Source organism: Euleptes europaea, chromosome 1 (assembly GCF_029931775.1).
Source record: "Euleptes europaea isolate rEulEur1 chromosome 1, rEulEur1.hap1, whole genome shotgun sequence".
Classification (NCBI taxonomy): Eukaryota; Metazoa; Chordata; class Lepidosauria; order Squamata; family Sphaerodactylidae; genus Euleptes; species Euleptes europaea.
The window spans coordinates 94,008,802-94,020,249 of record NC_079312.1 but is presented as its reverse complement, the minus strand read 5'-3'; the positions used below and the strand labels follow the sequence as shown (position 1 = coordinate 94,020,249).

General features: G+C 42.6%; 1 protein-coding gene across 1 annotated transcript; it reads right to left on the bottom strand.

Moving 5' to 3' along the window:
• Positions 1-681: 681 nt before the first annotated feature.
• Positions 682-9,308, bottom strand: C1H5orf15 (chromosome 1 C5orf15 homolog). Its single transcript, XM_056853826.1, has 3 exons — positions 9,137-9,308; positions 3,604-4,160; positions 682-849 (listed from the first exon to the last, which is right to left on the bottom strand). Exons 1-3 carry the CDS (start codon positions 9,270-9,272, stop codon positions 718-720), a joined length of 825 nt encoding a protein of 274 aa, XP_056709804.1. The 5' UTR covers positions 9,273-9,308; the 3' UTR covers positions 682-717.
• Positions 9,309-11,448: the final 2,140 nt, after the last annotated feature.

Sequence of the window (11,448 nt, the reverse complement as noted above, 5' to 3'; positions counted from 1 at the left end):
ACCTGAAGTAAATCCCTCTCAAGCCTACACGCCTTCCATGCTTGTAATGCAACAAAACCCTACTTAAAATACACAGGGCAATGGGTTTACTTATATTTGTTTGCATCTCAATTTCCAGCCTAAACAATTTACCTTAACTCTGGATTTTTGAAAGCAAAATTTCTACAACAGAATTGCTGAAAACTGGGCTCTGAATCAGCAAAAATTCAAACTGGTATTTGTGAACTATGCAGACCAATACTTTAGTAATGTTCACAAAATATTCTTTTTCTATACAAAGGCTATGGAAAACGATACAAGCAATTTGGCTAAAATTGGCCCAGCTTTACACAGATGGACACTTTATATTATCTGTATTAAGGGGAGGGGGGAAATAAGCACATGATTCAAACAGGCAACCACCATAAAGTTCCTTTTAGTGCTAACTCACTGGTTCTGGATTCACTAGTGAGTCTGGACTATTATATGGCTATATGCTGAACAAGGACAATTAACTGCTCCAGGCAGAAGGAAATACAATAGAGGGAAAAGTGAATAAAAAATGGCATTATTGTACACTGATTCTGAAGTTTGTCTGTCACCAAAAGTAAATACTGACCTTACATGTCCTCATATAAGGTTAAAAACTGAAAGGCAAAAGAGTGCACACACCTCGTTGCATGTGGCAACACCTGCACAAGCAAAAAATTAGTTTGGCAAATTCAGTTCACACCACTTTTAAAAAACGTAATCATTGGTAATTTTTAATGAAGGCATTGCCTCATTAACATTTTGATCTAAACGATGATATCCAACTGTTCTAGAGCAAAGTCCATCTCGCCACCTTCTTCCCTGAACCAACAGGATGATCTAAAAAGGAAAAAAAGAAAAGATATAGCTCAGTATAAAGCAATACCAATGACGTTAAAAGTAGTTACAATCTTCCACATAAATTTCCTGTTCTGTCAGGCTCCCCCCACCCCAACTATCATACAATCTTTGCCACATTTCCCTATTTGCTTCTACTGTTCATATATAGAATTTAACTTATGACTGACTGGCCTCTCTGAAGGTAAATGCAATGAGAGAATCTAACGAAGCTGAAACATTGCCACATTTTCCTCCTTGCCTCTACTACACAAATATAGACTTTACCTTAAGACTGATTGACCTCCCTGAAGGTAAATGCAATGAGAAAATCTAACAAAGCCATAACATAGCCAGTTGAGATTACTCTTTTTAAAAGCCTTATCCCTACCCGCAACATGGCAAGACCCTGCTGCTCCAACAAGCAAAATGTTGTGCATTCATTTCACTCCTAAAGGAGTAGATAGGGCACTGCAGAGGAAAACCAACTCAAGTTGTTTGCTGATCAAGCTTTTGAAGTTTTTAAAATGTTGGTGCTATGAAACTATTAGTTCATATAACAGAGCTGTAGCTACTGGACAATTTCCAGTTTTCCGACATGAACACTTTAAATAATAAACAAATCAAGTATAGACCATTTTAAAGTTGTGCTCTGTATGGCTGCCATCCTCAAGGTGGTGGCTAGAGATCTCTCAGAATTAAAAACTGATCTCCAGACTACATAGATCACTTATTATTTATTTACTTAAAACATTTATTCCCTTACTCCTGGAGAAAATGGCTGCTTTGGAAGGTGGAGTGTCTGGCATTATACCCTACTGCAATCCAGCTCCTCCCTATACCCCATTCTCCCAGGCTCCACCCTCAAATCTCCAGGTATTTCCGAACCCGGAATTGGCCGTGCTTGTGCTATGCCATCATGATCTCAAGTTAACAGTCTTGCAGAGAAGTCTCCTTTACATGTGCTGATTCAAACAACTGTGGCCCGTTGTTCCAAACAGGCCAAAACCTGATCCATGGGATGGAGTACTGGATTTGGACATGGGATCTGTTTTCAGAATGATGTGCAAGACACATATTTTACAACTTGCCCCAAATAGACCGGGAGAAAAGAAAAATAGTAACTTAACAGAAAATAAAACACATGCGCAAAGAAGAGATGGAACAACGATGTTTACATTTCTCAGAACATTTAGCTAAAATGAAAAAAGCGAAGACATTTTTGTCTAACTGCACCCTATATCATAGTGTTCTTGCACAACTACTCCCTTAAGTTGTTTGTCCAGTCTTACTTCATTCTTTTCAGCTTATTTACATTGTCAAATCTTCTTTCCCTTTGCACACATGCCCCAATTGCTGATTAACAATGAGTTAGATCTAAAGAGCCACAAGCAGAGCTCCATTCATGAAACAGATATTTCCTACAAACTGCCTGCTGCACCTCCCCCGCCCACACACACACACACCAAAGGTTCTCCTAACGATCAGTGACCCTTGGGAATGGTGTAGGACAGAGGTGTCAAACATAAGGCCCGCAGGCCGGATCTGGCCCCTTGAAAGCTCTTATCTGTCCTGTGAGCCAGCCACCACCACCCCACTCTCGATTTGGGCTGGCGAGGCATGGCCCAGCCCGACCAAGTGACATTTATGTCATATTCAGCCCTTGTAACCATTGAGCTTGACACCCCTGGTGTATAGGGTTGCCAGGTGGGTGGTTTCAGCGGGCAATTGCCTGCCAATCCACCCAGCTGCTCCAGACCGGCGATATGTGCACGCGCAGCCATGATGTCATCACTTCTGGGTTTCCCCCCAGAAGCGCATCACCATGGCTGCTTTAGCACTCAAACTTCCACAATTTGGGAGGTTGTGATAAATTGTCCGCAGCGATGTGGCGCTTCCGGAAGTGAACCCGGAAGTGCCATTATCACATGTGTGCAGCCGTGCACACACACGGCCTCCCCAGCCCCGCCCCCTAAAACCTCCCATCGATCAAGAGGGGGAACCTGGCAACCCTATTGGTGTAGGAGATTGCAGGGGGAATTGACAGAAATTAATCCTCCTCTTAGATAAGCAGAAATACTCTTTTACTTGCAACTGGGGGAGGTGGATCCAACCTAATTAATGATATAAGGGGCTGGGTTTTGGAGGGCAGATTCACACATTCCAGATACTAACTCAATTGTTTGTATTATTTATTTATTTAAAACATTTCTGTCCCACTTTATATTCCTGAATTCAAAGCAGTGCACAATATAGCAACCAAAATTAAAACAGTAAAATACACAATTTACCAATTTAAAAGCATTCAGACAATACGCCCAAGAGTTACAATACACAGGACAAGTAAATTCACTTCCTGATCTGCAAAATGTAGCAAGGTAAGATACCCTCCTTACCCACTCTAACAGGCCACTCCAAAGGACTAGGCCTGTGATCTTGCTAAAGCTGTGTGGACAGTCCTAAGGGAGGGCACCATAAGCAGGAGGCTGTTTGAAGAGTGTGTGACACTCTTAATATGAGCCTGATGCTCATATTAATCAGAGATCTTCTAATCTCTGCAATCGTACATTTCATAATTCAGCTCTCTTAGTCTTCTGTTAATTATTAATTTTAAAAACACATTTCTTACGCTGTACAAATTCATAACTTTGCATATGGTCTGATACAAGACACAATTCAAGCACCAATGTGCAATGAAAGGGGGAAATGTATTAAGCACATGTAGCTCTCAAGTGTTTCAATGAAAACTCAACTTACCTTCCTTTTATTATGATACGTGATGTAAACCACAGCTACCAAAAAGGCAACGACCACCAGATGAAAAAAGAAATGGCTATCTTCTTCTAATCCTGAAACAGAGTCCTTCATCTCATCAGCAAATGGCTTATTTCCATAGCTGTGTGTGCTTGCCCACTGCTCTTCTTCATCTTGGAAATCTAATGTCTCTTCAATTTGATTGTCATCTTCTTGAGAATCACCAGGATCCACAGTTTCTTTTGCTGTTGATAGTGAATTTGTCATTAAACCATCTCCAATGTCATCGTCCTCATCATCATCATTGTCATCTGTGTCATCACCAATATCAGAATTAGACCCAAGAGACACAGAAACTGTTGTTGGAGATGTGGCTGATTTATCTTCTACTGTCAGGTCAGGTACAACAGAAGGATCAACTTCCAAAGTTGATGAGCGCATTTCCCCTTTTGCTGAATTCTTTGTACTGATCTGACTGACTGCTGAAATTGTGGGTGGTGAACTGGTGTTGAGTGGCAAATCAGTGTCTTTCTGAGATGACTCTGTCTCATGGGCGGTATCTAGAAGACAATTAAAACCACACTCATCTAAAGTTTGAAACAAACATTCATTCTCATGATACTGATTTTATACAGAGAGCAATAATATTTGCTTATTTTAAAACAATGTACACTGCCTGTCGCCAGAGTGCTCAGGGGGGTGTTTAATACCAATGGCAAAATCAGTAGCAGACCAAACGCAGTATCACTACCTTGAAAACATGACCCACCAAAATGGTTATTTAAAAAGGATTCAACAGATAATACTGACAGCTCAAAGTCATTCTGGGGACAACGAAAACTATTATTTCTTGAAATTTTAGACATTTTGGCTATTATTCATTACAAGTGGGGACCCATGAGAACTCAAAGAGGAACAGGGGGTCATCCCATTCCCCCCACTTTGGCTCTTCCCCCAACCTTTTTCTCACTCTCTTTTCCTCCCTCCCTCTTCTTAGTGCCTCTCTCTCTCTTTTTCTCTCCCCCCATTGCGGTTTTCCTCTGTCTCTCTTACTTCCCTGTCAATCAGCTCCCCCCTCCACTCGCTTGGCAGATGGAGCAGTCTACATGCCAGCCCGCCTGCCTGGCTACATCCTCCATTCAGGACACAGTGGAAGGGAAACATGGTGGAATCTACACCCTCTCCTTGACTTGCCCACCTGGCTCCAGCAGTGGTGCTTCTGTCATGGTACTCCTCCTCCTCGGCCCGCTCACTTTCAGTCAGGGAGAAGCGCCAGCTCTCATTACCCCACCTGCCTCCTTGGTCCTTCCCCTCCTGCCTGCAGCAGAGTTATCTGGAAGGCAATGGCAGCTCTGGTTTTCCCTCTCCCCACCCATCTTGACCAGAGAGATGACAGTGCCTGAGCTAGCACCTCAGCTGTATCTGGGTACAGGCTTGGCTGGCTGCTCCTTCTCTGCCATCTTACAGTAAATGAATGCTGTCTGGAAAGCACAAACAATGTTCCTCCATTTGGGGGGATTTAACCCTTCTTTCATTTTCACATTTTTCTGCTAATCTGGGGATTCCCCAGGAGTTTGCTGGAAAATATCCTTAGTCTGTACATGGCCCCAATCCGTGTTTTTAAGTGCACTCAGATCGTCATGTTGACTATTAGGTATACTGATTTTGAAATTAGCAGAATTTTAGTGACCAGTAGGGACATGTTAATATTCAGTCTATGAATCTGAACATTAAATATTCTAAAAGAATAGCACCAACTTGTCAGAATTAAACAGTACAGAAATTTTATGGATAAACTATCAGACTAAAAACTGGGACCAGTCTTGCGTAGCATGTAAAGCACCAAGCACACTGAAAGTATGCTATAATAATAAATAAGAATGTTTGTTTTAAAAAGCAGATTTTGAAAATGATGAACTGCATCAAGCACAATATTCAGATATTCTACATTTCTGAAGTTTAAAGATTTTTTAAGTGGCAATAAAGGCAGCGATAATAAAAGATGTTGCAAGCAGCAGCACAAACTTTGTGAGATGAGAAACAATTGCTGTACCAGGCAATATATTTGAGTGGTCAAGTCTGATTTTTGCACCTGGCATCGAGATAAATTATAAGATTTGTCCTGTAATATTACAGGATAAATAATTTATCCAGGATAATTATATTTATTTTAATAATTATAAATAATTTAATAATTTAATAATTATATGTATGCATTAATAATAATTTATCCAGAATAATATATATCCTGTAATGAAAGCTATATCACCATTTACATGCTTCCATTTAACATGGCAATGCATTTTAAGTATTTTATGTATCTATCACATGGCCAGCAGGACACATGAAAAATAAACCTGGTTACCATGGTCTTCCAATATAGAACTATTACATAGCCTTCAATACAGGCTTCTGTAAGTCAGCTGTGCACATGCAAAGAGAATCAAATATGGAGTTCTTGAGTCCCAATAACAGTGAGCTTGGGAGTTAATATACATATTTCAGTTTGTCTCAACAAGAAGTCACTGAGGTTGTTTTCAGAGTGAGTAGGAGGAAAAAATCTATTCTTCTTGCTGACCTCCCCTTGTGATACATTGCATCCAAATCTATCTAGGAAGCAGTAACATACAGACTTTGAGGGAAATAGAAGCAATCATTACATGAACAGAACTCTCAAGAGATTGCATACATTCTTAAAAACAATTGATGTTGGAAGCTAGAATTTTTGTTTCAGCTTTATCCCCAACTACCACTTAAAAGGCTGGTGCTGGCTTTTACTCTTATGAGAGGTTCTCCACTCCAGGCAGCAATGTGGCAATCCAATTTAGCAATAGTACATAAGGATAATATAAGGGAAATAGGGCATCATGATTAGAAGGACTGCTTAGATGAATTATAAAATCAGAGCCAAAAAAAAGCCAGAAGAACGCAATACAGTATGAGCAGAAATTATAGGATCTTCTTTTTCACAACTTTGGCCCAGCTGATCAATTTGTGATGACAGTAACAAAATAAAACTTCAGCATCAAATTTAAGAGACTCTTTTCAATATACAATTCAAAATGAAATCAGTGTAAAAGTGGACAATATTTGATGTACCAAAATATGATGTAAAAATGAGCTAATTTAACCACAACTGATATCAGCTCTACACAGTACTGATAGGAAGAAAAATCTCACACTAAAAAATGATGAAGGCAGATACTCAAAATACCTGGGTGTGGTACACCGAGAACCATTCATTTGATTCCAATTACTCGTGGAATATAAAAATTTTTTTAAATGAGCTTGGAATCAGTCATGCCATTTATAAGAGTTGTGGCCACAAAGAAGAAAGTAACAGCCTAAAAGACTATTCCTTGTTTATGCAGCAGATTAAAATAGGGTTGCCAACCTTCAGGTAGTAGCTGGAGATATCCCGCTATTACAACTGATCTCCAACTGACAGAGATCAGTTCACTTGGAAAAAATAGCCGCTTTGGCAATTGGACTCTATGTCGTTGAACTTCCCTCCTCAAACCATGCCCTCCTCAGGCAACCCTAGATTAAACAGACTTTAGAATTTAAAACAAAATCCAAGATACATCTAGTTTGATTTACCAAAATGTAATATAATTTCCCAGATCCCAAAATAAGTTTCTATCAGAAATCTAGACTTCAACCTGAAAAACACCCTTTAATAAGTACACCGAGTAGTTATTTTAACTACTGATTTGGGCAGTGGTTTTCATACTGTAGGCTGAGACTGGGGAAAAATGGGCCACAACTCTTTTGTAAACAAGTTGTGAGGCCAGGTAGTGGGAAGAAGAACTAAGGGTGAACTAAGAAAGGGTGAACTAAGAAAGGAGACTCATAGGCTCAATGACAAGTTTGGCAACATAAATTGGAGGACTAATGAAGCCAAAAAATAAACATGTCTATATTCATAATACGTAAACAAAGGAAACAGAAAATATGATGATGACTGGAGGAATGTAGATGGAGTCACCACCCTAAACACAAACAGTCAACTGTCTACAGCCAAGCTCTACGCTACAGCTACATCTGTTCCGACCCCTATGACAGAGATTCTCACCTGTGAGATCTAAACAGGCATCTCTGGAATTACAATACCCACCTGATGCAGTAAAGAAACAGATCACCAACAGATCACCGGTGGTGGTCACATACAGCTCTCGGCTCAAACCAGTTCAATGGATCTTTAATGACTTGCAATCTATGCTGAACTATGATACCGCTCTCACACAGGCATTGGGGGGCAAATCTTTCTTGCCCATGGACAGCCTCCTACAACTTTTCACCCACAATGATGTACATCCTAACACAGACTCTGGGACCAGGACCGGCCACATTCTGAATTGTACCTTCTAAACCACATTCAAAGACATACCCACACAAAATATACCACTGTGGTCTAAACGAGTGGTTATCCAGACATGCACCACATAGGTCAAACCCTTCTGTTACATACTATATTGCTCAAATAAAATTGCTGAGCTAGTTGTGTTTACTGAAATTATTCTGATACTTTTAAGTTGCTGAAACATGTTCAGTGCAAATACAGAAACTATAATATTTTTTTCTTTTACAAACTACGCCATCAAGCAACAAGTGTATAGCAAAGGGAAGTCTTTGCTTCCTCATGACCGCTGTGCTATGAAGGTCCACAAAAACTTTCAAGTTGAAGAACATTTCTGCCTCTCTGCTCTAAATGGACAGAAACAACATGCTACAGCTCAGGAAGACAGTTGTTCAATATGCAGGTGCAACATTATGAAGAACTAATTATACATGTAGGGTTGTAAAGAGGATCATAAACTCTTTCAAAAGTCATACAGGACTCAGCTTGAGTATTTTTTTTTTCCTGTTTGACTCGCTTTGACGGAAACGTGAGCACATTTGAATCAAGGAGCATACGAGTTCCACATACTGTGTGTGTATGCGGGGGGGGGGGTGAAACTCCTGAATTTTGAGAAATAGCGGTATGTGTCTTAAGGTCGGGAGAGGAGGGGAGTTAGGCCCAGGAGCTGCGTGAAAAGTACTTCCTAAACTGTACATGTCATGAGACGACAAGAGTCACTGGAAAAGACAGTCAGGCTAGGAAAAGTTGAGGGCAGCAGGAAAAGAGGAAGACCCAAGAAGAGATGGATGGACTCCATAAAGGAAGCCACAGCCTTCAGTTTGCAAGATCTGAGCGAGGCTGTCAAAGACAGGACGTTTTGGAGGACTTTCATTCAAAGGGTCGCCATGAGTCGGAAACCACTTGGCGGCACTGCACACACTCACACGCACAAACTATACAAGGGATTCTCGAGAGGGCACCTGGACAAGGGAGGAGGAAAGCTGCCAGCCGCCTGGCAGCACAGAGCGCGGGGGAGAGTGAAAGACATCACGAGGAGCGCCCGCCAAACCCAGCCGCTCCTCTGGCAAGCAAAGCAAACCCTTCAAGCCCGCCAAGGCGACTCTACGGGGCCCCGGAGCCCCGCCCTGCTCTCGCCCCCCTCCCCTTCACCAGCCAGCCCCTCTCCGTCCTCACCGTTCCCACCCCGGCCCCAAGACGGTCGGGCCACGTCCAACAGCACGAAAAAAAGAAAGAGGGACGCCCGCCTGATCGATAACGGCGACGCCGGTCCCGCCGCGGCCCCCCTTCCCCTTCGCCCGGCGGCAGCCATGTTTGCTGACAAGCGACAGCGGCTGAGGACGTGGCCTCGCCTCCACCCACCCACCCTCCTCCGGCCGTTGCTAGGCGACGACGTTCCGTAGGACAAGACCGGGGCGTCCCCTTCCGCTTTTCCACTTGGCGCTGGGCGGACTCCGGCTACGGCGACGCCTGGGTGAGTCGGGGGTTTCGCGTTGGCGGTGAGAAGCGCCGCATGGGGGCGCTGTAAGACCCGGAATCTTCCCGTTTAGTACTATGAACGCTAAGGATGCGGGGCCGGTCGCTGGGATCACGAACTGGACCACTGGAGAGGGCGAAAGACCTCACGCTTTGTGTGCGCGCGCTGCCTTTCATTGGAGCCCGTGCAAGTCACTTGACATCCCTAGCTCCCATTATACCCAATGGTCCTTCAAGGCTCTCCCATGGTTCCCAATGAGCAATCCAGTCCTTTTGTTTTAGAACATCCCCTGAAATTTGCCTCACCGGCATGATCAGTTCTGGGTGAGCGCTTGAAGATACAGGAATGATGCGGTGACTCCAGGTATGGGTTGTCTTGTTTATTTTACTGGGTGACATGGCAACGGCTGCTGCTGTCCCGGAAGGCCTGGCAGCCAGGAGAAGCTTGGGTTGTGGCTGGCTTCACTTTGTGCTGATCCAGGTGTGGTGTGGGTGTGGCCAGTGAGGAGGTGCACAGAGAGGCCCGCCCTTATCCTGTACGGATTCGGATGCAGTGCAGCCAGGATGGAGAAGCACACGCGTTGCACTGCTGGACTTTGCTGTCCGCCGAGGGGGGTTATGGCAGCACTCAGCTTCATCCTACAGAGTACAGCAAGGAGGACTACAGGCATATCAACTTTGCCCAGTGGCAGCTTTGACACAGGATTGGTGGCAAAAGGGAGCATGGCAGTGTCCACTTTGTAGGCGTGGCCGCGTCACCTTGGCCACGCCATCCCTGGCTGCCAAAAAGGCTCAGGAATAGGCTATACCGTTTATACCCTTACTTTCTGCCTAATCCGGGCCACCAAGGCAATTAAAATAGCATACTTTCTATGAAGGATCATTGAAGGAGTGCCAGATTAAACAAAAGTCTTAATCCTCTGTTGGGAGACCATGATATATAGAGAGAAATATCCCAGGGGAAGGGGTTCCACAATTTTGGTGCCACACCTGTTATTTTGTATTATCCAGATAGGCATGAGAGGGGTTTACCCTTACAAAAGACCCATGGTCTCCTCTGCCCAGTACCCTCACAAATCACAAGAGACCCTTGGTTTGAGAAGTACTGTATTAAGAAATATCGCTTGCTGAAGCCCCATTGAAAAAAAGTGGAATTGATTCCAAGTAAGTATGTGTAGGATCATTCTGTTTAAAATTTTCCATTAGCAAAAAAAAGGGGGGGAGAAAGTGCTTCTTCATGAGATGGAAAATTCATGCAGTTTCTTAATTTAGGAACTGAACAAATTGTAGAGCTCAGATAGATGAAAAAGATAGAACAGAAACATCTATGAGTGCTTGCTAGTCCCCAGATCTAATGCATCAGTGCATGAGTTATTGCCACTTGTAGTGCTTAACTCAGTCTGTATGTTTTCTTTTGAAAAATAAAAAAAAACTCAGAAAGCAGGTACAGTATATCCCTATATTCAGTTTTCACATGGAAAAGCAGGCTGTAACTCAGTGATAGTCATTAATCAGTTTGAAGAGGCTATAAATTTATAGGTGGTGACATCTTTGCATTAAGAAGTCATTAATTTTAAGCCTGGTTATGCTTTTAAAGGATTCTGATTATTTAAATTGAAAAGCAGTTTTAATGTCCTATTTATTAACCATGTTTTAAAACCACCTTGAATGACAGGACAGGTCACTCAGGGGTAATTGTGCCAGTGGCTTACATAGGTTTAGTATCACAGGTTAATAGAATTAGCTTTTTTAATCCAATCAATGCCATGAATAGTAAGACAGACCAAACTAAATGATCCCTCACTAGGAGGCACATTGGTATGGATTCCAGCCATCAGAAGAAAATTATTTAGAGTGACTTGCACTAGGACCTGCTACATGCAAAACACACATCATACTTTTGAGTTGGCCCATCCCAGATGTTAGGGTTTTGGCCATATAGAGCAGGCCCCTTAATCCTACAAGTAGATATAAGGGTCTAATACATTTTTCAAAGTAAGAGGTCTCACCTG